Here is a 24941-nt window from a genome sequence, read left to right as displayed (position 1 = left end):
TTTTTAGGCAATCAGCCCCACCCGCTGCAACTTCCAATCTGGAGAATGACTCAGGTTCCCGCCAAACAGGAGTTGCTGCAATTACATAAGCATGGGGGACACCTCTAAAATGGAGAGGGTTTTTTAATTCAGTTTTGATAATGACATGGAAAATAGCAAAATCTGAGATGTGATCTCCATGTTCAGTAATTAAAGAGAAAAGGGAGGAAATCTGAGGAATTTGGGGTCAGTTTTCACAAATTAGAGGAAAGTGGGAAAATGTGAGGATTTTACACAGGGTGTATAAAAATTGATGATTTTTATTTACATTTTTAATGATATTTAAATCAGATTCTTTTGATTTTATTATTTAAATTATAATGAGTTTTTCTTTTACAAAATAAACCTGTTTAAAATGAATTCTGAATTTAATACACAATATTTGAAGGCCTAGGCCTTTTATAATCTGTTAAACTATTTAAATAACAAATAAATATGATGAATCCAGGAGCCTCTACCAAACACTTGACATTAAAGGCTGCTTTTCTATGTAAAGAAAAAAGCATCTAACTTTTGAGGTCAAGCATTATAAATACGGCACAGAAGGTCATGTTTGTATTAAGGGCTTGATCCTGTGGGCACCAGGAGCTGTGCCACTGGGTGCCATAGACTGGCAAAGTCATCACAGGTGTTGGGACAAAGCCTCTGACACAAAGAGACACTAACAAGGAATGAAAGATGAAGTCTCTTTCAGACATATTTGAACATTTTCCCAGGCTGACCTGAGATAATCAGTTTAATTCGCTAACTAGAGTTAATCTCTGTGTTTAATAAATCACTTAGTTGTACATGTGAAACATGTTTTGATAAAAGAAGTTTATGTATCCAAGACATTTAAGATTATTCACTCTATATGCATCCGAAGAAGTGGGCTGCAGTCCACGAAAGCTTATGCTCTAATAAATTTGTTAGTCTCTAAGGTGCCACAAGTACTCCTGTTCCTTTTGCGGATACAGACTAACACGGCTGCTACTCTGAAACCTAAGATTATTTAGTTTAATACAAATAAATGTTACACGCTGCTTTGTGTGTGTAATTAAATTCCAGTTACCATCCTAATGCAGCATAGCACAGAATCACTAGCAAAAAGTTAATGATCTAGTAAATCAGCAATAGATCATTCACCATTTTCTAATGTACTAAAAATGTACAATTAATAAAAATCTGAAAATGTTAAGCTATTTAATGTATCTAGTTATAGTGTACTCTCCTTGATAGCAAAAAGATGTACCTAATCTCAGTGGTGCTGGAACTAGGAGGGTGCCGCACCCCCTGGCTTGAAGTTGTAATAGCAAACACCAAATACATAGTTTCCAGGGTTTCCATCATCAGCACCTCCACTACAAAAATTGTTCCAGCATCCCCGCCAAATCTAGAGTAAAGTGTCTATTTAGTTTTAAATCAACATGTTGTAATGGTTGTATCAACCAAAAGGAATGCACCTTTCTTTAGACAAAACAAACAAAAAAAAAAAACAAAAAAAACCCTACTACAAATGGAAAAGTTTATATCAAGGCTTTCCACTGGGTTACTTAAATCATTTAAATTGCTGCTTTAAATTACCGTGATTTAAATCAATCCACCCTGATTTTATATCAATGATCAATAATAGCTAAAGAGGCAAAATGAATGATTTATCAATATTGTATAAACAGAAAGGAAAAGAGCAACAGCAGCAAGAATTTTATTGTAATACTCAAGAATTTGAGAAAAGGACAAAATCGAATGAGATTTTTATGTTAATATTTTATATTTAGATTGCCAGGGGACATCTCAAGAGCATATTAAGTTAGTAATATAACTTCAGAGAACGTGGGACAATTTTTTTTGGGGGGAGGGGGGGTATTTTATATCCATCTTTAGGAATTAGGGAGAAAAAAATGGATAAAAAAATAAATGTTTTAGAATAGGAGAGAAAAACACCAAGATCTGAGGGAGATTCAATAGTTCCAGGGGGAAAGTTTGAAGGGATTCAATAGGAACGTTCAATAAACAATCAGAAAGAGATAGTTCTCTCCACCCCCACCATTCACATGGGGAGCAGGAAGCCCTTTGTGTCACTGATGCCAGGGAGGGGGTGTACACCAGGAGATGGGCAGGTGGCTGAGTTGAGGGGGGAAACAGCAGCTGGGAGTAGATCCTCCACCGGAGACATTGGCTCCCCCCTTCCCCCGTGTCCCTTCCAGACCCTGTTAGTGGCAGAGACTGGCCACCCCACCGTCCCCACCCCAGAGTCAGCCATGTTTCAGGGTTCTCCCAACAGCACCCAGTAACCTCCCTCCCCCATCCCATTTGGGCAACAATTTCCCACCTAAATAAGGACAAACTGCTGCAGATAGACTGGGCAGGAAAAAAACCCATATTTGAGGAGATTTTAAATTGAGATTTGAGAAACAGAAAGAAAATGGGCTAATATCTGGGAGGGTAAAAGGTGACTCGTTTGAGAGAAACGTGTGTGTGGGGGGGGTCCACATGGATTTGATAGCCATATTTGATCATTAGAGAGAAAGGGGGAAGAAGTGGAGAGAATTTTTTCAACATTTGAGGGAAAAGTGACAAAATCAGAGAAGATGCAATTAACACACACCCCACACACAACTTCCCCAACATACTCACACTTAATCCCCCCCACCTCTTCCCCTGCTCTTCTCCCCCTGCAGTCTCCTGCCTGCCCAGAGACAGTTCACACTCCCCCAGTCCACACTTGCGCGGTGTCAGGTATCAGAGGGGGTAGCCCTGTTAATCTGTATCCACAAACACAGCGGTGCCGATGAAGAAGTGGGCGGGGGGGGGGGTTACCCACGAAAGCTGATGCCCAAATAAATCCGGACTCCTGCTTGTTCCTGTTCACACGGTCTGTCCCTTTCCTCCACCTCTGGTTCATTTCTCATCCCTCCCTTCCCCCGACCAGACAGGCAAAGGGGGGGGGGGGGCAGCTCTGGGGCCTCTTTCCCCACCTGCAGCCCCCGGCTTTGCCTGTGGAGCGGATCCTGCCCAGGCAGCTCCGACCCCATTTACCGGGGAGCAAATTCCCAGGGGCTGCGAGATCGGAGACTCCCTGGGGCAGAGAGTCACTTTCCTGCCCGTTCCCACGGTGTTTCTCACTCACCTGCAGTCTCCAGCCCAGGGGGCTGGTCCTAGCTGGAGAAAGTCTGGGCAGGGAGGGGTTAATGAGGGGCTCCCCCCGCCCCCAGCACAGTGGGGGGAGCAGCAGCTGCTCCGCCCGGGGTCCCGGATCAAAATGGAGGTTTTCGGAGCAGCCTGGGATTTTAGGAGCATCCACGCCCAGGTGTCTGGTCTCTGGGCTTTGTTCTTGCTGCTGCCCGCCTCCTTCCTCCCAGCACCCAACGCTCAGCGCTGCTCCAGCCCCTTCCTGTGTCACCAACCTGGGCTGCTGGCTGGAGCCGCCTCGCTGCTGCTCGCCTGTGTCTGTCAGCCACAGGCAGGCTCTTGGGACCAGCTCCTGGGAGCCCCTGCAGGGGCCCAGCCGGAGAGAGTGACTGCCAGAGAGGGGGGAAAGGGGTGAGACAGGGAAAGAGGAGAAAGAAAGGAGCAGAATAAGGAAAAGTTATTTACTTGTTCCCATAATATAAGAACTAGGGGCCACCAGATGAAATTAACGGGCAGCAGGTTTAAAACAAATACAAGGAAGTTCTTCTTCACACAGCGCACAGTCAACTTGTGGAACTCCTTGCCGGAGGAGGTTGTGAAGGCTAGGACTATAACAGGGTTTAAAAGAGAACTGGATAAATTCATGGAGGTTAAGTCCATTAATGGCTAATAGCCAGGATGGGTAAGGAATGGTGTCCCTAGCCTCTGTTTGTCAGAGGGTGGAGATGAAAAAATCATGGAGCAGGTCCTCAAGGAATCAATTCTGAAGCACTTAGAGGAGAGGAAAGTGATCAGGAACAGTCAGCATGGATTCACCCAGGGCAAGTCATGCCTGACTAACCTAATTGCCTTCTATGAGGAGATAACTGATTCTGTGGATAAGGGGAAAGCAGTGGATGTGTTATTCCTTGACTTTAGCAAAGCTTTTGATACGGTCTCCCACAGTATTCTTGCTGGCAAGTTAAAGAAGTATGGGCTGGATGAATGGACTGTAAGGTAGATAGAAAGCTGGCTAGATCGTCGGGCTCAACAGGTAGTGATCAATGGCTCCATGTCTAGTTGGCAGACCGTTTCAAGTGGAGTGCCCGAGGGGTCGGTCCTAGGACCGGTTTTGTTCAATATCTTCATTAATGATCTGGAGGATGGCTTGGACTGCACTCTCAGCAAGTTTGCAGATGACACTAAACTATGAGGCATGGTAGATACGCTGGAGGGTAGGGATAGGATACAGAGGGACCGAGACAAATTAGAGGATTGGGCCAAAAGAAACCTGATGAGGTTCAACAAGGACAAGTGCAGAGTCCTGCACTTAGGATGGAAGAATTCCATGCACTGCTACAGAGTAGGGACCGAATGGCTAGGCAGCAGTTCTGCAGAAAAGGACCAAGGGATTACAGTGGACGAGAAGCTGGATATGAGTCAACAGTGTGCCCTTATTGCCAAGAAGGCTAACAGCATTTCGGGCTGTATAAGTAGGAGCATTGCCAATAGATCGAGGGACATGATCATTCCCCTCTATTCGGCATTGGTGAGGCCTCATCTGGAGTACTGTGTCCAGTTTTGGGCCCCACAGTACAAGAAGGATGTGGAAAAATTGGAAAGAGTCTAGCGGAGGGCAACAAAAATGATTAGGGGGTTGGAGCACATGACTTATGAGGAGAGGCTGAGGGAACTGGGATTGTTTAGTCTGCAGAAGAGAAGAATGAGGGGGGATTTGATAGCTGCTTTCAACTACCTGAAAGGGGGTTCCAAAGAGGATGGATCTAGACTGAACAAGGAGTAATGGTCTCAAGTTGCAGTGGGGGAGGTTTAGGTTGGATATTAGGAAAAACTTTTTCACTAGGAGGGTGGTGAAGCACTGGAATGGGTTACCTAGGGAGGTGGTGGAATCTCCTTCCTTAGAGGTTTTTAAGGTCAGGCTTGACAAAGCCCTGGCTGGGATGATTTAGTTGGGGATTGGTCCTGCTTTGAGCAGGGGGTTGGACTAGATGACCTCCTGAGGTCCCTTCCAACCCTGATATTCTATTATTCTATTCTATGATTCTATGGATGGCAGGAGAGAGATCACTTGATCATTACCTGTTAGGTTCACTCCCTCTGGGGCACCTGGCATTGGCCACTGTCGGTAGACAGGATACTGGGCTGGATGGACCTTTGGTCTGACCCAGTATGGCCGCTCTTACGTTCTTATGTTCTTAGAAGGAAAATAAGTGGCGGCGGCGGCGGGAGGGGGGGGGGAGAAAGGCTCCCAGAAAGATGTAGCAAATGACATCTGAGAAAGTACATAGATAAAATATCACATAGCCGCAAATATTAACACCAAAACACTTTCGGACAACGGCGGTAAGTTTCAAAATTGTTTTGAGGGTACAAGGAGTATTCACTTTGGTTTTGTCAAATAAAAGGATTGTAGGCCTAGACGTAGATAGATAAACTTATTCAAAACTTTCGAGCCTTAGGGTGGCTTGTTTAGTATTCGTACCAGAGTTTGAAAGAAAATAACACGTGAACTCTCTAGCTTAGCTTTATGATCCAACCCTTTCCAATAACAAATACACACCCACATACACCTGTATTAACTTGCCCTGACCTTGGCATTTTCAATGTGGGCTACCCAGGGCACAGGGGAAAGGGGTGGAGGTTCCTGGGGTGATGGGACTACAGGGGGTCATTGTGGCCATGGGAGTGTCACTGTGAGGGACAGGGTCCATGAGGATGTGACTGTGAAGGGAGGGCTGTGAAGGGGGGGCTGCGGGCTGTCTCTGTGAGGGGGAGGGGCTGTGAGAATATGGTCACTTCCAGGCACCTCCTGACATGGGGGTTTACTGCCCTCCTTCCCCAGTGGGTGCTTTGGGAGGCCCTAGAGCCCAGCATGGAGCTGCTGCCTCTACAGGGTCCCTGGGAGTCACAAAGGGGTGTTGAGAGGTCACTGCCCCTTCCGGCCTGGGGTGGGGCAGGAGCCCCTGGAACAGCCCTGGGGGGAATTCACTGGCTGTGGAAAAGCACTCCCAGCAGAAGTGACATATCGGGAAGGAGGGTGGGGTGATGCAGGGTCAAATGCACCTCCAGCAGCCGGCCCAGGTGGGGCATGGAAGGTGTGGGGCAAGACTCTCCTCTGGCCACTGGGACGCTGCACCTGTCGAGCGGTGAGCTGCCTCCTGCCCAGGCTCGGTTTCTGGGGACGGCAGGTAAGCAAGCCGGGGTCCCCCCTCCTCCCCCGGCACGCTCCGAGTGGACCCCTGTCCCCAGAAGCCGAGCCCGGGCAGGGAACGGGCTGCCACTTCCCCCTCTCTCCCAGGCAGCTGGCTACCCTGCACTACTCAGCAACCGGGAGCGGCTCCATCTCGCTCCCTGCCAGGGGCCTGGCTGCCAGGGAGAGCAGCCAAACGTGCCAGGGGAGCCGATGCAGGGGGAGGACAGAGCCTCTTCCCCCCACAGGTAACGTGGGACTGGGGAGGAGACAGGTGGGGAGGTCACGTGTCCTCCCCTTTAGCTTGTGCCCTCCTCCCCCAGTATGGGGAGGCGGCAGTTGTCTCTGACTTCCAGGAACAGCTGCATTCAAGTGTCAGACAGCAGCAGGAGGAGTTGATGCTTTAGGAAAGTCGGTGGGTGTTGGCTGTGTAGGGGAGGTGCCCAGAAATCAGCCCCGTTGAGTCTTTATTCTGGGGATTCCCCGGAGCGTTGCTCAGACAAGGCTGAAGTGCAGCACCAAACCGCTGCCTTTCCTGAGGGTTGGCTCAGTGGCTGGGTGAGCAGCAGGGTGTCCTGAAGGCCCCAGGGAGCAGGGAAGCCGCCTGGCTCAGGCTGGGAACGCTGGTCCCCAGAGAACTGGTCTGACTCCCTGCTCAGCAGCAAAGAAGTCACTTCCCCCCCATCCCTGATCAGTCACCCTGGAGCTAAGGCCAGAGCTGGGGGTTTCTCCTTTCACTCCCACTAGGGAGTGCAGGGTCCAGGGGTGTTTCTGGAAGAGCATTTGGAACTGAACTGGGGACACCAGCCTGTCAGGACAGAGCGCTCAGGTTCAGACTAATATATATATTTACATTTTTTAATGATATGATCGAATCCTTCAATCCAGTGTCACCATCGATAGAACTGTGTCAGCCTTGTAGGTGAAACCAAACAGTTCTTTGAATACAGGAGAGGGGAGAGAAATCACTTGTCAGTCACTGCACATAGAGGAATCGTGTTGTGTTACATTCCTTGTGTCCTGGTGCCATCGTGTGGCCATCTCCTGTCCCTCCTTTCGGTGAAAAGTTTTGTTATTTTGCACAGAAACTTTATTTCCTCAGGAGACCCAGGAGCGGAGGCTGCCTCCATGTACCACACCCACTAGAAGGTGACAGATGACCACCCTTAAGACCATCTGTCAGTCACTCTGGGAACCTGTCTCTGCTCACAGCTGACAGGCTGCCTCCAGCCCACACACCCTACTCATTAGTTGTGCAGGAATGAATCATTTTGCTAGTACATGTGAAACCAGGGAGAGACATTTTTGCCAAATGCATTGGTGGTATAGTGGTGAGCATAGCTGCCTTCCAAGCAGTTGACCCGGGTTCGATTCCCGGCCAATGCAAGTAGGTGATTTTTTTCCCCCTTCTCTGGAATTGGTTTAATGTCAGTCACATTGTGTGATAATCACATTCTCAATGGAATGAGAGAATTAATGTCCAAAATCCCAGCAGGTCACTAAATACACAGAGGGGGATGCAGCAGGCAGGACTATACAGCCAGCTGTAGGACGCATCCTTGTGTCATTGGAGAAAGTCAGAATTGTGGGAACATCTGTATGTAGCTCCTTGTCTTCAATGTTATAATTCCAGCTGTAGGAGGTGTTTGTATCGAGCTCAGGCATGATGGGGAGAAAGAGGGAAGCTCAGTTTTTGATGCTACAGATTCTTTTGTGTTCCAATAATAATGACATAAAGAAAATTTAAGTGCCAATGTGGATACAAGAACAGATGGCCATCAGCAAGTTTAGCCTTGAAATTAGACGAAAGTTTCTAATCATCAGAGGAAGCAGTGAGGGCAAAAAAACGAACTGGCTTCAAGACTGAGCTTGATAAGTTTATGGAGGGGATGGTAGGATGGGACTGCCTACAATGGCATGTGGTCAGCAACTGCTAGCAGCAAATATCTCAAAAGGCCGGAGATGGGACACTAGATGGGGAGGGCTCTGAGTCACTACAGAGAATTGTTTCCCAGGTGTCTGGCTGGTATGTCCTGCTCACATGCTCAGGGTCTCACTGATCACCACATTTGGGGTCGGGAAGGAATTTTTCCCCAGGTCAGATTGTCATAGACCCTGGGGGGTTTTTCTCCTTCCATCACCGGAAGCAGGTCACATGCAGGTTTAAAACTTGGAGTCTTTAAACTATGATTTGATGACTTCAGTTACTCAGCCAGAGGTTCTGGGTCTATTACAGGAGAGGGTGGGTGAGGTTCGGTGGCCTGTATTGTGCAGGAGGTCAGACTAGATGATCAGGATGGTCCCTTTTGGCCTTAAAGTCTATCAGCCCATGTTTTAGAGCAGGGGTAGGCAACCTATGGCACACGTGCCGAAGGCGTAGGGTGACCAGATCAGAGAGATAAAATATCGGGACGCGGGGGGGGAGAGGGCGAGCCCAAAAAAAAAAAAAAAAAAGCCGTTTCGCTGCACACGGAGGGCCCAGGGCCGGGAGCGCAGCGCGGAGGCTGCTCCAGCCCTGCAGCCCGCGGGGCAGCGCAGTGGGTCCGGGTGGGGGCAGCTCGGAGCGGGCAGGGGCCAGGTGGGCAGCACGAGGGCGTGTGCTGAATCCCCGCTGCTGCCGGGGAGCCCAGCGCCTCTCCCTCCCGCTCTTGGCTGCGCTGCGCTCCAGCAGCTGCGGCTCCTTCCCGGCGGGATGCGCCTCCCGCCCCCCCAGGCACATGTGATGTGCCGGAGCTGACTCACCAGCTCCAGGATCCAGGCGCCGCCACCCCCCCTCCCTCCAGGCTTGCGCCACCATGCAGCTGCAAGCCTGGGAGGGAGGAGGAATGCCGTGTGGTTGGGGAAGAGGTGGGGCCAGGGTGGGGATTTGGGGAGGGAGCCAATGGGGGAAGGAGGGGTCGGAGCCGGGGCGCGGGGCGGGCGAGAGTCCCTCCGGGAGGGCAACATTTCTTGTTTGTCCAGTGTCCCGACCAAACATCAGTCGGGACGCAGGACAAAGAAGCAAATATCGGGACAGTCCTGATAAAATCGGGACGTCTGGTCACCCTACGAAGGCAGCACGCGAGCTGATTTTCAGTGGCACTCACGCTGCCCGGGTCCTGGCCGGGTCCGGGGGGCTCTGCATTTTAATTTAATTTTAAATGAAGCTTCTTAAACATTTTAAAAAGCTTGTTTACTTTACATACAACAATAGTTTAGTTATATATTATAGACTCATAGAAAGAGACTTTCTAAAAATGTTAAAATGTATGACGGGCACCAGGGCCGGCTCCAGGCACCAGCAAAGGAAGCAGGTGCTTGGGGCGGCCAATACAAAGGGGCGGCACTCCGTCTGGTATCGGGGCGGCAAGTCCGGGTCTTCGGCGGGAATTCAGCGGTGGGTCCCTCAGTCCCTCTCTTCCTCTTTGAGCTGCCGCCGAAGTGCTGCCGATCGTCTTTTTTTTTTTTTTTTTTTCTTTTTTTTGCCGCTTGGAGAGGCAGAAAGCTGGAGCCGGCCCTGATTGGCAGGCAAAACCTTAAATTAGAGTGAATAAATGAAGATTGGGCACACCACTTCTGAAAGGTTGCTGACCCCGTGTCATAACTATAAAGGGAAGGGTAACAGCTGTCCTGTGTACAGTACTATAAAATCCCTCCTGGCCAGAGACTCCAAAATCCTTTTCCCTGTAAAGGGTTAAGAAGCTCAGGTAACCTGGCTGGCATCTGACCTAAAGGACCAATAAGGGGACAAGATACTTTCAAATCTTGAGGGGGGGAAGGCTTTTGTTTGTGTTCTTTGTTTGTGAGGGTGTTCGTTCTCGGGACTGAGAGGGACCAGACATCAATCCAGGTTCTCCACATCTTTCTAAACAAGTCTCTCCTATTTCAAACTTGTAAGTAAATAGCCAGGCAAGGCGTCCTAGTTTTCCTTTGTTTTCTCAACTTGTAAATGTACCTTTTACTAGAGTGTTTATCTTTGTTTGCTGTACTTTGAACCTAAGACTAGAGGGGAGTCTTCTGAGCTCTTTAAGTTTGATTACCCTGTAAGGTTAATTTCCATACTGATTTTACAGAGATGATTTTTACCTTTTTCTTTAATTAAAAGCCTTCTTTTTAAGAACCTGATTGATTTTTCCTTGTTTTAAGATCCAAGGGGTTTGGATCTTGATTCACCAGGAGTTGGTGAGAGGAAGGAGGGGAATGGTTAATTTCTCCTTGTTTTAGATCCCAGGGGGGTTGGAACTGTATTCACCAGGAGTTGGTGGGAGGAAGGAGGGGGGATGGTTAATTTCTCCTTGTTTTAAGATCCAAGGGGTTTGGATCTGTATTCACTAGGGAATTGGTGAAGGTTTTTCAAGGCTTCCCAGGGAGGGAATCCATTGAAATGGTGGCAGCGGAACCAGAGCTAAGCTGGTAGTTAAGCTTAGAAGTTTTCATGCAGGCCCCTACATTTGTACCCTAAAGTTCAAAGTGGGGATCCAGCCTTGACACCCCTGTTTTAGAGTGACCAGTAACTCAAAGCCACCTAGTGTCCCTTCTCCAGCCGCTGGGGATATATGCTGCTAGCAGTTGCCGATGGGCCACATGCCATTGTAGGCAGTCCCATCATACCATCCCCTCCATAAACTTATCAAACTCAGTCTTGAAGCCAGTTGGGTTTTTTGCCCCCACTGGAGACTGTTCCAGCATTTCACACCTCTGATGATTAGAAACCTTCATCTATTTTCAAGCCTAAACTTGCTGAGGGTCAATTTATATCTATTGGTTCATTACTAGTGGGGGCATGTGATAGTGTGGGGGAGGGAGGGAGAAAGACTGGAGAACTGACAGAGGGACCCAGAGAGATTCCCTGTTCCCTGACCACCCATCTCTGGGAGGAACCAGTTGGAATTGCCCTTGGGAAGCTGCCGCTAATAACTCAGGTGTAAAATCATTATTCCATTTTAATGAGATTAAAGCCTCCTCACACCCAGTGTCACAATCACGGAAATGGCTGTCTCCTGCTATGTTACCAGCACAGCAATGAAGTGAGTGGACCCAAATCCCTTTTCAGAGTCAACACACACAGAGGAATCATGGGGCTTTTCATTCCGGCACCAGCGAGTGGCCGTTTTGTTTCACTTGTTTCTGTTAAAATCTTCAGCATTTTGTAAAAAAATTTATGTCCTTGGGAGAGACCCGGGAGCAGAGGCTGCAGTCATTGAATCTACAAAATCCCAAACCAAACAGTAAAAGATAAGGATTGAAATGTTCCCCAGCTTCCTCGGTTCCAACCTGCCTCCCGCTCGGCTGCCGATGCAGCCCCATCCCAGCCCTCAGTAGATGCTGATTCCCTCAGCCCCAGCTGAGCAGGGTGTGAAACCCTGTCACTCTGCATAGGGTGACCATCGTTCCCAAAGGGAAAAGGGAACACCACCTGGGGCTGGCCTGAGCTGCTGGCCCGAGACCTGCCTTCCCCCACCGGAGGGCTCTCGTCTGAGCCCAGCCTGCTCCCCCTGCATGGGGCTGGCTTTGCTTCTCACCCAAGCCCTGTTGCTCCCCCCCCCAAGAGCTGGAGTTGCTGCTCCCTTCCCCCCACTAGTGGTGTGTGCCCCAAAGGTGGCATTGGTCCCATTTGCTCTTGCCAACTGATCATCAGTTAGCAAGAGCAAATGGGACCAATGCCAACTTTTGCCAAAAAAGTCAGGACGGCTGGGACAGGGCTTTAAAAAGGGACTGTCCTGGTCAAAGTGGGACATATGGTCACCCTAACTCTGCATTGCCTAGTTCACATAATGCTGGGGGACTTCAGCTCCTCTGAGTCCCCTGGGACCCTCCATCCCACTCCCACCCCAGCTCCTACTTATCCCTGGGGCTTTCTCCCAGCAGAAGGACATTGCAGGGGGCAGGGTCCCTGTTTGCCTTTGCTCTCTGTCTAGCCCAGTCCAGGGTGCCTAGACCTGGGGTGTCTGAGCACCGGGGCCCTGCGTGGAGCTGCCATTCACCTGACCCTCATTGGGTCTCAGCTTTCATTTACTCCAGCATTTTTTCTCTCCATCAGTTGCAGCATCCCAAACCCGCTGCATGTGTCTCCTGTCCCTCAAGGGGGCCGTGTCTCTGCAGGGTATAAATCACCGGCAGCTCTGCTCTCGACGCATTCAGTCTGTGCTGCTGGGACCTTTCCCTCCGGGACTCAGGGGTTCCCTCCTTCTCCATCATCATCAACCATCATCCCAAGGGGCTCAGGGGGCAGGAATCGCCAGAGAGCCAAGGGGATTCAGGAGCACAAACCCCACTGACCTTCCATGAGACTGATGCGTCCCTCCGGCAGTGAACAGGAATTATTGAGCTTGTGCAGGGAAAGCCCAGTACATATTGAGTCTGACCCATTAGATCAGGGGTCGGTAACCTATGGCACATGTGCCGAAGGCGGCACGCGAGCTGATTTTCAGTGGCACGCACACTGCCCGGGTCCTGGCCACCGGTCCGGGGGGCTCTGCATTTTAATTTAATTTTAATCTTAAACATTTTAAAAACCTTATTTACTTTACATACAACAATAGTTTAGCTCTATATTATAGACTTATAGAAAGAGACCTTCTGAAAATGTTAAAATGTATGACTGGCACGTGAAACCTTAAATTAGAGTGAATAAATGAAGACTCGGCACATCACTTCTGAAAGGTTGCCGACCCCTGCATTAGATCATCACAGCTGGGCAGGGCAAAAGAATCTGGAGACACTAAGGGTACGTCTACACTACGAAATTAGTTCGAATTTATAGAAGTCGGTTTTATTGAAATCGGTTGTATACAGCCGATTGTGTGTGTCCACACAATAAAATGCTCTAGGTGCTCTAGTCGGCAGACCGCGTCCACAGTACAAGGCTAGCGTCGACTTCCAGAGCATTGCACTATGGGTAGCTATCCCACAGCTATCCCACAGTTCCCGCAGTCTCCGCCGCCCCTTTGAATTCTGGGTTGAGATCCCAATGCCCGGATGATGCAAAACAGTGTCGCGGGCGGTTCTGGGTACATGTCGTCAGGCCCCTCCCTCCCCCGTCACAGCAACGGCAGACAATAGATTCGCGCCTCTTTACCTGGGTTACCTGGGTTACCTGTGCAGACAACATGGAGCCCGCTCAGCTCAGCTCACCGTCACCATATGTCCTCTGGGTGCCGGCAGACGTGGGACTGCATTGCTACACAGCAGCAGCTGCTAACTGCCTTTTGGCGGTAGACGGTGCAGTAGACTGGTAGCCTTCATCGGCGATCTGGGTGCTGGCAGCCGTGGGGCTTGCCTTTTGGCAGTAAATGGTGTATTACGACTATTAGCCGTCCTATTACAAGTCGGGTCATCGCATGTTAGCAGAGTCTTCCCCGAGCAGCCGATTGTGCAATAGGCCTGAAGACCATCGTCATACGCCGCCCCGTATTTGCTGCCAAGCACCCAGAAAGATGCCGAGGGCTATCAGTCACGCTGCATCGTCGTCTTAAGATGTAAAAAATAGATTTGCTCTGTATTCATTTGCTTCCCCCTCCCTCCGTCAAATCAACGGCCTGCTAAGCCCAGGGTTTTCAGTTTAATCTTTGGGGGGAACATTCTGTGTGACAGTTGTTTGTGTTTCTCCCTGATGCACAGCCACCGTTCTTGATTTTAATTCCCTGTGCCTGTACGCCATGTCGTCACTCAGCCCGCCCTCCCTCCTTCCCCTAGTCCGTCAGATACTACGTTTGCGCCACAGCTCAGAGAGCCGAGAAGCGGTTCGCGCCTTTTCTTTGAATTCTGGGTTGAGATTCCAATGCCCGGATGATGCAAAACAGTGTCGCGGGCGGTTCTGGGTACATGTCGTCAGGCCCCTCCCCCCTCATCACAGCAACGCAGACAATAGATTCGCGCCTTTTTACCTGGGTTACCTGTGCAGACAACATACCACGGCAAGCATGGAGCCCGCTCAGCTCAGCTGAGCTCACCGTCACCATATGTCCTCTGGGTGCTGGCAGACGTGGGACTGCATTGCTACACAGCAGCAGCTGCTAACTGCCTTTTGGCGGTAGACGGTGTAGCATGAGTGATAGCCATGGGGCTGGCAGCCGTAGGGCTGCATTGCACCAGTCCCTTGCCAGGCGATGGTATATTATGATTGGTACCCGTCGTCATCGTATTGGTGTGGCTGTCAATCATGGCCACCTGGGCAGACATGCTACTGTATCGATGATGATGGCTACCAGTCGTAATATACTATTTTCTGCCAATTGCCCAGTATTGTCTGCTAAGCACCCAGAAGAGGCCGAGGGCGATGCTGGGTGCTGGCGGACGTGGGGCTGGCAGACGTGGGGCTGCATTGCTACACAGCAGCAGCCCCTTGCCTTTTGGCAGATGATGGTATTTTATGATTGGTATCCGTCATCGTCATACTGGTATGGCTGTCACTCATGCTGCACCGTCGGCTGCCACCTGAAGATGTAAAAAATAGATTTGTTCTGTATTCATATGCTTCCCCTTCCTCCGTGAAATCAATGGCCTGCTAAGCCCAGGGTTTCCAGTTTAATCTTTGGGGGGACCATTCTGTGTGACAGTTGTTTGTGTTTCTCCCTGTCCCTGTACCTGTACGCCATGTCGTCACTCGGCCCTCCCTCCCTCCCGCCCGCCCTCCCTCCTTCTCCTGGTCCATCAGATACTACTTTCGCGCCTTTTTTCTGACCAGGCGCCATAGCTAGCACTGGGATCATGGAGCCCGCTCAGATCACCGCGGCAATTATGAGCACTATGAACACCACGCGCATTGTCCTGGAGTATATGCAGAGCCAGGACATGCCAAGGCGAAACCCGGACCAGGCGAGGAGGCGATTGCAGCGCGGCGACGAGAGTGATGAGGAAATTGACATGGACATAGACCTCTCACAAGGCACAGGCCCCAGCAATGTGGAAATCATGGTGTCACTGGGGCAGGTTGATGCCGTGGAACGCCGATTCTGGGCCCGGGAAACAAGCACAGACTGGTGGGACCGCATCGTGCTGCAGGTATGGGACGATTCCCAGTGGCTGCGAAACTTTCGCATGCGTAAGGGCACTTTCATGGAACTTTGTGACTTGCTGTCCCCTGCCCTGAAACGCCAGGATACCAAGATGAGAGCAGCCCTCACAGTTGAGAAGCGAGTGGCGATAGCCCTGTGGAAGCTTGCAACGCCAGACAGCTACCGGTCAGTCGGGAATCAATTTGGAGTGGGCAAATCTACGGTGGGGGCTGCTGTGATCCAATTTGCCAGGGCAATGAAAGACCTGGTGATAGCAAGGGTAGTGACTCTGGGCAACGTGCAGTCAATAGTGGATGGTTTTGCTGAAATGGGATTCCCAAACTGTGGCGGGGCCATAGACGGAACCCATATCCCTATCTTGTCACCGGAGCACCAAGCCACCGACTACGTAAACCGCAAGGGGTACTTTTCAATGCTGCTGCAAGCCCTGGTGGATCACAAGGGACGTTTCACCAACATCAACGTGGGATGGCCGGGAAAGGTACATGATGCTCGCGTCTTCAGGAACTCTGCTCTGTTTCGAAAGCTGGAGGAAGGGACTTTCTTCCCGGACCAGAAAGTGACCATTGGGGATGTTGAAATGCCTATCGTGATCCTTGGGGATCCAGCCTACCCCTTAATGCCATGGCTCATGAAGCCGTACACAGGCAGCCTGGACAGGAGTCAGGACCTGTTCAACTACAGGCTGAGCAAGTGCCGAATGGTGGTGGAATGTGCATTTGGACGTTTAAAAGCGCGCTGGCGCAGCTTACTGACTCGCTCAGACCTCAGCGAAAAGAATATCCCCATTGTTATTGCTACTTGCTGTGCGCTCCACAATATCTGTGAGAGTAAGGGGGAGACCTTTATGGCGGGGTGGGAGGTTGAGGCAACTCGCCTGGCCGCTGATTACGCGCAGCCAGACACCAGGGCGGTTAGAGGAGCACAGCAGGGCGCGGTGTGCATCAGAGAAGCTTTGAAAACGAGTTTTGTGACTGGCCAGGCTACTGTGTGAAACTTCTGTTTGTTTCTCCTTGATGAACCCTCCAAACCCCCCCCCCCCGACCCGGTTCACTCTACTTCCCTGTAAACCAACCACCCCACCCCACCCTCCCCTCCCGCTTGCAGAGGCAATAAAGTCATTTTTTTTTAACATTCATGCATTCTTTATTAGTTCCTTACAGAGGTAGGGGGATAATTGCCAAGGTAGCCTGGGATGGGTGGGGGAGGAGGGATGGAAAAGGACACACTGCATTTTAAAACTTTAACTCTTATTGAAGGCCAGCCTTCTGATGCTTGGGCGATCATCTGGGGTGGAGTGACTGGGTGGACGGAGGCCCCCCCACCGTGTTCTTGGGCGTCTGGGTGAGGAGGCTATGGAACTTGGGGAGGAGGGCTGTTGGTTACACAGGGGCTGTAGCGGCGGTCTCTGCTCCTGCTGCCTTTCCTGCAACTCAACCATGCGCTCGAGCATATCAGTTTGATGCTCCAGCAGACGGAGCATTGCCTCTTGCCGTCTGTCTGCAAGCTGACGCCACCTATCGTCTTCAGCCCGCCACTTGCTCTGTTCTTCCCGCGATTCAGCCCACCACCTCTCCTCTCGTTCATATTGGGCTTTTCTCATCTCCGTCATTGACTGCCTCCACGCATTCTGCTGTGCTCTATCAGTCTGGGCGGACATCTGCAGCTCCGTGAACATCTCGTCCCTCGTCCTACGTTTTCTCTTTCTAATGTTCACGAGCCTCTGCGAAGGAGAAACATTTGCAGCTGGCGGAGAAGAAGGGAGAGGTGGTTAAAAAAGACACATTTTAGAGAACAATGGGTACACTCTTTCATTACAAGGTCGCATATTTCGGCTTGCAGGCAGCCATCGTAGGCCACAGTGTTTTGGCTTTTTTAACCTTCTTAACATGCGGGAAAGGTTGCAAACAGCAGCGCATTTCCCATATCAAGGATGAATTGGGTTGTCCATTTAAAATGGGGTTTCAATTTAAAAGGAGGGGGCTGCGGTTTCCCGGTTAACATGCGGCACAAACACAAGTAACCCCCCCCCCCCCCCACACACACACACGATTCTCTGGGATGATCACTTCACCCCTCCCCCCACCGCGTGGTTAACAGCGGGGAACATTTCTGGTCAGAAGAGCAGGAACGGGCGCCTCTGAATGTCCCCTTAAGAAAATCACCCCATTTCAACCAGGAGAGCTTTCTGGAGATGTCCCTGGAGGATTTCCGCTCCATCCCCATACACGTTAACAGACTTTTCCAGTAGATGTACTGGCCGCGATTGCCAGGGCAAAGTAATCATTAAACACGCTTGCTTTTTTTTTGTAATGTTTACAAATAGTTACAAAGTTACACTCACCAGAGGTCTCCTGTGTGCTCTGAGGGTCTTGGGTGAGTTCGGGGGTTACTGGTTCCAGGTCCAGGGTCACAAACATATCCTGGCTGTTGGGGAAACCGGTTTCTCCGCTTCCTTGCTGCTGTGAGCTACCTACAGTACCTCCATCGTCATCTTCCTCGTTCCCCGAACCGTCTTCCCTGTGTGTTTCTCCAGTGAGAGAGTCATAGCACACGGTTGGGGTAGTGGTGGCTGCACCCCCTAGGATTGCATGCAGCTCCGCGTAGTAGCGGCAAGTTTGCGGCTCTGCCCCGGACCTTCCGTTTGCTTCTCTAGCTTTGTGGTAAGCTTGCCGTAGCTCCTTAATTTTCACGCGGCACTGCTGTGTGTCCCTGTTATGGCCTCGGTCCTTCATGGCCTTGGAGATCTTTTCTAATACTTTTCCATTTCTTTTACTGCTACGGAGTTCAGCTATCACTGCTTCATCTCCCCATATGGCGAGCAGATCTCGTACCTCCCGTTCGGTCCATGCTGGAGCTCTTTTGCGATCCTGGGAGGACTCCATCACGGTTACCTGTGCTGATGAGCACTGCGGGGTCACCTGTGCTCTCCACGCTGGGCAAACAGGAAATGAAATTCAAACCTTCGCGGGTCTTTTCCTGTCTACCTGGTCAGTGCATCTGAGTTGAGAGTGCTGTCCAGAGCGGTCACAATGAAGCACTGTGGGATAGCTCCCGGAGGCCAATAACGTTGAATTCCGTCCACACTACCCCAATTCCGACCCGCAAAGACCGGTTTTATCGCTACTCCCCTCGTCAGAGGTGGTGTAAAGAAACCGGTTTAAAGGACCCTTTAAGTCGAAAGAAAGGGCTTCGTTGTGTGGACGTGTCCAGGCTTAATTCGGTTTAACGCTGCTAAAGTCGACCTAAACCCGTAGTGTAGACCAGGCCTAAGGATGAAACCCAGAGCCTAATGCAGGCGAAGGACACACCCTACCACTGAGCTACGCAGCCCTCCCTGTAGGTTACACCCCGAGTCCTGCTTTTCCCAGAGCATCCTGTGGCCTCAGGGCTGCAGGGAAAGCAGATTCTCCTCTGCATCCCTGAGGACCCAGTGTTCTCCCCTGGGGTGGGGCTGGTTCAGGGAGGGGGATTCACAAGGAATGCCTTTGCAACAGGGCCACACCTTGTGCAGCAGAGGTTGGGTGGGGGAGGTTGTGCCCTGGACTGAAGAGACAGAGACACAGTCAGCGTCTACCCTGTATGGGAGGCAGCATCCCAGCGCCCAGTCCCCAAGTGCCATAGTAGGGGATGGGTCTCCATGCCTGATCTGGGTGGCAGCAGTGGTGTGGGGATTCAGGGGAATCCCGTTACCCCAGGATGAGCCCCCAGTGCTGGTGACAGGAAATGAAACAAAGAAAAAGGTTCCTGGCTATCCCAAGTAAGCCTGGGGCCTCCTATCGTGGAGTCATGCATTCCGTCACCCAGCTGCAGCTCCCGGTCAGCCAGCATTACCGTCCCACACCACATCTGCCCCGGCTTACTGCTGTTCAGATATTGCAGTAGCCCGAGTCTGCTTTTCAGCAGCTGACGCTCGCTGTGGAGGCCCCACATTAATAACCATTTTCAATATGAACTTACCGAAGATTCTATCGGGATATTTTTAGGGGAAAACCTTTTAAAAATATTAATAAAACTCCCTTCCCCAGAGAGTCGCAGGGCTCTTGATATCCCGTGTATCGGGCGATGAACGTCCACTGACCAGGGGGGTGATTGTGGTATAAACACCATAGACTTCACTGGCTAGATAAGATCCCAACTTCATAGAAATGTCAGGGAGCCCTGCTCTGCCCTAAAATTGCGACAATCTTAGAGTAGTTAATCTGCGGAATTATTAGACCAAAGCATATGTGCAAAACATGTGCCCTGCCACTGAGCTACCTCTGTATTCCCCATCCAGTTCTGGAGGGTCAAAATCTGAGCGCTCCTGCTTAACAGAATTTATTGGCTGGCTGGGTGTGACCTCTGTGCTAACAGCTATGGGCAGATTTGTTCATTCCTTTCAGCTAGGTAACTTGCATGGACACCATGCCTAAAGAGACACAACCAATTCCTATTAGCATGTCTCAACTACAGTTCTTCTGATTTCCAACTACCAATTTCTGCATCCCTAAGGCATCACATGCATCAGAGCTCACTAAGAGATCACACGACGTGTCCAAAGTGTCTAGGGGTCTATTCACACGGCTGCTCTGCTGTATAAAGCCCGTAATCCAGCCTTTCCTCTGAGACACTGACTGGTTTCAGAGTAGCAGCCGTGTTAGTCTGTATCCGCAAAAAGAACAGGAGTACTTGTGGCACCTTAGAGACTAACAAATTTATTTGAGCATAAGTTTTCGTGGGCTACAGCCCACTTCATCAGATGCATAGAATGGAACATATAGTAAGAAGATACACTCTACCCTGATATAACGCGACCCGATATAACATGAATTCGGATATAACGCGGTAAAGCAATGCTCTGGGGGGGGCGGGGCTGCGCACTCCGGCGGATCAAAGCAAGTTCAATATAACGTGGTTTCACCTATAATGCGGTAAGAATTTTTGGCTCCAGAGGACAGCATTATATCGGGGTAGAGGTGTATATATACACACAGAGAACATGAAAAGGGGGAAATTGCCCTACCAACTCTAAGAGGCTAATTAATTAAGATGAGCAATTATCAGCAGGAGAAAAAAAAACTTTTGTAGTGAAAATCAAGATGGCCCATTCCAGACAGTTGACAAGAAGGTGTGAGGATACTTAACATGGGGAAATAGCTTCAATTTGTGTAATGACTCAGCCACTCCCAGTCTCTATTGAAGCCCAAGTTAATGGTATCTAGTTTGCAAATTAATTCTAGTTCAGCAGTTTCTCGTTGGAGTCTGTTTTTGAAGCTTTTCTGTTGCAAAATTGCCACCTTTAAGTCTGTTACTGAGTGGCCAGAGAGGTTGAAGTGTTCTTCTACTGGTTTTTTAATGTTATGATTCCTGATGTCAGATTTGTGTCCATTTATTCTTTTGCATAGAGACTGTCCGGTTTGGCTAATGTACATGGCAGAGGGGCATTGCTGGCACATGATGGCATATATCACATTGGTAGATGTGCAGGTGAACGAGCCCCTGATGGTATGGCTGATGTGATTAGGTCCTATGATGATGTCACTTGAATAGATATGTGGGCAGAGTTGGCATTGGGCTTTGTTGCAAGCATAGGTTCCTGGGTCAGTGTTTTTGTTCAGTGGTGTGTGGTTGCTGGTGAGTATTTGCTTCAGGTTGGGGGGCTGTCTGTAAGCGAGGACTGGCCTGTCTCCCAAGATCTGTGAGAGTGAGGGATCATCTTTCAGAATAGGTTGTAGCTCTTTGATGATGCGCTGGAGAGGTTTTAGTTGGGGGCTGTAGGTGATGGCTAGTGGTGTTCTGTTATTTAATTTGTTGGGCCTGTCCTGTAGTAGGTGACTTCTAGGTACTCTTCTGGCTCTGTCAATCTGTTTTTTCACTTCAGCAGGTGGGTATTGTAGTTTTAAGAATGCTTGATAGAGATCTTGTAGGTGTTTGTCTCTGACTGAGGGATTGGAGCAAATGCGGTTGTATAATTCCATGTCCGAGGGTGCACGGTGTGGGGCAGGGTTCCTGGGGACCCCATGTGCTGGGGGTTCTTGATAGGGGCCAGGTTACTGGGGATCCCATGTGGTGGGGCTGTGTGGTGGTGGGTGGGGTTACTGGGGAGCCCCTGTCTCAGAATCGATAGTGGGGATTACTGGGGAGCACATGTGCTGGGGGTGCCTGGTGGGGGTGTATGGTTACTGGAGATTCATGTCCTGGCGAGCATGGTTTGGGGCTGGGTTACCCAGGCCTCCATGTGCTGGAGGTGTGTGGTGGTGGGCGGGGTTACTGGGGAGCCCCTGTCTCTGAGTGCATAGTGGAAGGCAGGGATACTGGGGACCTTATGGCCAATGTGTATGGTTATTGGGGACTCCATTTCCCAGGATGTGTCATGGGCCCTGGCTTCCTGCTGAGAGTGCATTGTGAGGGCCTGGGTTACTGGGGACCCCATGTGCTGGGGTGCATGGTGGGGATGGGGTTACTGGGGACCCCATGTGTTGGGAGGCATGGTGGGGGATGGGGTTACTGGGGAGCCCCGTCCCACAGTGCATGCTGGGGAATGGGTTAGTGGAGACCCCGTATCCTGGCGTTGTACTCCTGGGGGTAGTAGCTGGATTATGAACCCCATGTGCTAGGAACACATTCTGCAGGGCTGGGTTATTGTTGACCCCATGTCCTGGGGCGGGGAGGGGGTTACATTATGGAGGCCCTACTGACATCCAGTGATTCTGGTGCTGCAAACTACAGAACCTGGGGTTCAGGGCAGCCTGGCTCTGGGGGTGCTGGGGTGCAGATGCCTGTGTGCTGGCTCTCTGGAGAGAAGCTGGATCAAATGAATACCCCATCCTGGATCAGGTATGTGTGCAGCAGGGGGTGTGCAGGCTGCAGGGGAGGGTCAGATTACGACCATCCCTAGTAATGCAGAACCTCCTGAGCCAGTGAATCCCAGGAGGACAACATGCTTCCCAACTCCAATTCACTCCAGCTTGGGAGGCTCTCTGATCTGCTGACTAAACATATGTCTACACGTAAGCCACGCTAGCGTTTCAGTGCCGTCACTATGCCGACAGCCAGAGTTCTCCCAGCGGCATAGGTAATCCACCTCCCAGACGATCATACTCCGCTATAATTACATCGCTTGTGCATAGTCACACAACGCTCCTTGCGTCGGCAGAGCGCGTCTGTCACGGAGTCCCTGGGTGATGCTCTGGAACTGCTCCCTACAAAGCCAGGCAGGACTCTGGGGAAGTCTCCTCTCTGTGAGCAGATTGTCCTCAGGGCAAGCAGCTCACACGGCTTCACCTTCCTGGGTCTGACCTGGGAGCATTCAGCATCCTCTGCCCCTCCGTGCGTTTCCCACAGCAAGTCTGCCCAGGCGGGGTCCTGGGGAACCAGAGGGTCCTGCACCCCCACTTTGCAGTCAGACGTGACTCTCAGCCAGCCAGTAAAACAGAAGTTTATTAGATGACAGGAACACGGTCTAAAACAGAGCTTGTAGGTACAGAGAACAGGACCCCTCAGCCGGGTCCATCCTGGCGGGCAGTGAGCCAGACACCCATGTCTGCACTTCACTCCTTGTCCCCAGTTAGCTCCAAAACTGACTCACCCTCCAGCCCCTCCTCCTCTGGGCTTTGTTCCTTTCCGGGGCCAGGAGGTCACCTGATCTTTTTGTTCTCCAACACCTTTAGCTATCACCTTGCAGGGGGGAAGGGCCCAGGCCATTAGTTGCCAGGAGACAGAGTGTCTACCATTTATGCACACTGGCCCTTTGCTCTGCAACAATCTCACCCCGTAGAGACTTAAGAAGTGCATAGGGGAAACTGAGGCACCCACACAGTAGTCAGAGGAAACATTAAGAACAGCCCCACTTCATCACAGCATCCACGGTTGGTGCTCTAGCATCGAGAGAGAGAGTAGTGCACCATGGGTCATCATCCCACTGTACAACTCGCCACCTTGTGCCGCTAGGAGTTGTGGGAATGGGGAATGGATCACAATGCATCATGGGTGCGGGCTCACCGTTCAATGATGCAGTTTTTTTCTGTCCCATCATTCCATGGGCTTCCAACTACATTTCGTGCCATTTTTCAACAGCCCCCATTAACTGTGTGCCCACCATCTCTGCCTGAAAGCATGGATCCTGCATTGCTCACCAGTCTTGTGATAAGTGTTATGAACAAAACATGGCTGATCATGAAGGATTTCCTGAGCTGTGAATTCGACCAGGAATCTGTGATGCCTTCCCTGCTGTGTGTCATGGAAAGAAACAATTCCAGATTACTTTTGGCAAACACAGAGCAGCTGTACACAGTGGACTGTTGCTATTGGGCTTGAGAAACAAGCACTGAGTGGTGGGATCGCATTGTTATGCAGGTATGGAATGACGAGCAGTGGCTGCAAAATTTTCAGATGTGCAAAGCCACTTCCCTGGAACTGTGTATGGAGCTCGCCCCTGCTCTGCGGTGCAAAGACACCAAAATGAGAGTTGCCCTCGCTGTGGAGAAGAGTGTGGACATTGCTGTGTGGAAGCTGGCAACTCCAGACTGTTACCGGTCAGTTGCGAATCAGTTTGCAGTTGGGAAGTCCTCCGTGGGGGTTGCATTCATACAAGTGTGCAGGGCCCTTAATCACGTCCTGCTACGAAGGATTGTGACTTTGGGAAATGTGCATGCAGTATTGCATGGCAGTGGGGCAATGGGATTCCCTCATCGCGGCAGGGTGATAGATGGAACGCAATATCATAATTTTGGCCCCGGACCATCTTGCAAGGGAGGACCTCAATAGAGAGGGCTACTGGAATACTGTGTCCAGTTTTGGGCCCCACACTACAAGGAGGATGTGGAAAAATTGGAAAGAGTCCAGCGGAGGGCAACAAAAATGATTAGGGGTCTGGAGCACATGACTTATGAGGAGAGGCTGAGGGAACTGGGATTGTTTAGTCTCCAGAAGAGAAGAATGAGGGGGGATTTGATAGCAGCCTTCAACTACCTAAAGGGGGGTTCCAAAGAGGATGGAGCTCAGCTGTTCTCAGTGGTGGCAGATGACAGAACAAGGAGCAATGGTCTCAAGTTGCAGTGGGGGAGGTGCAGGTTGGATATTAGGAAACACTATTTCACTAGGAGGGTGGTGAAGCACTGGAATGTACTACCTAGGGAGGTGGTGGAGTCTCCTTCCTTGGAGGTTTTTAAGGCCCAGCTTGACAAAGCCCTGGCTGGGATGATTTAGTTGGAGATTGGTCCTGCTTTGAGCAGGGGGTTGGACTAGATACCTCCTGAGGTCCCTTCCAACCCTGATATTCTATGCTTCTATGATTCTATACTTCTCTAAGGTATTGCAGGCACCTGTGGATCAATAGGGTAGTTTCACGGGGTGGTCACGGAAGGTGAATGACAAATGCATCTTCTGGAACACTGGCCTGTATAGAAAAATGTAAGCAGGGACTTTATTTCCAGACCAGAAGATTCCACTGGGGGATATTGAAATGCCCATAGTGATCTTGGGAGACCCAGCCTCCCCCTTACTCCCATGGCTCATGAAGCCTTACACCGGAAACCTTGACAGCAGCAAGGAGCACTTCAACAACAGGGTGAGCAGGTGCAGAATGACCGTTCAATGTATGTTTGGCAGATTAAAGGCTCGCT

At 50.6% G+C, this 24941-nt stretch overlaps 3 protein-coding genes and 1 non-coding gene across 5 annotated transcripts in view; 2 read left to right on the top strand and 2 right to left on the bottom strand.

Moving 5' to 3' along the window:
- The window catches only part of LOC135976036 (nascent polypeptide-associated complex subunit alpha, muscle-specific form-like), a 1165876-nt gene that overhangs the window by 1007434 nt on the left and 133501 nt on the right, over positions 1-24941 (top strand). The gene's annotated exons all lie outside the window — the stretch shown is intronic.
- LOC101945171 (zinc finger protein 420-like) overlaps positions 1-24941 on the bottom strand; it is a 124774-nt gene that overhangs the window by 35305 nt on the left and 64528 nt on the right. The window lies entirely within an intron of this gene.
- On the top strand, positions 7655-7726 carry TRNAG-UCC (transfer RNA glycine (anticodon UCC)). Its single transcript has one exon. It is a non-coding gene; the product is annotated as a tRNA-Gly (tRNA).
- On the bottom strand, positions 16463-19128 carry LOC135975957 (uncharacterized). Its single transcript, XM_065570107.1, has 2 exons — positions 17681-19128; positions 16463-17082 (listed from the first exon to the last, which is right to left on the bottom strand). The coding sequence occupies exons 1-2, from the start codon at positions 18219-18221 to the stop codon at positions 16580-16582; spliced, it is 1044 nt and encodes a 347-aa protein (XP_065426179.1). The 5' UTR covers positions 18222-19128; the 3' UTR covers positions 16463-16579.

Source organism: Chrysemys picta, chromosome 16 (assembly GCF_011386835.1).
Source record: "Chrysemys picta bellii isolate R12L10 chromosome 16, ASM1138683v2, whole genome shotgun sequence".
Lineage (NCBI taxonomy): Eukaryota > Metazoa > Chordata > Testudines > Emydidae > Chrysemys > Chrysemys picta.
The sequence above is the reverse complement of the archived record's forward strand: the minus strand, read 5'-3'. Positions and strand labels throughout refer to the sequence as shown.

Excerpts from the sequence above, each read along its gene's own strand:
- LOC135975957 (XM_065570107.1), bottom strand. The coding sequence starts at position 18,221 with ATGGAGTCCTCCCAGGATCGCAAAAGAGCTCCAGCATGGACCGAACGG. Across the intron at positions 17,083-17,680 it reads GAGCACACAGGAGACCTCTG|CTGCAAATGTTTCTCCTTCG; the intron begins GTGAGTGTAACT and ends CTTCTCCGCCAG.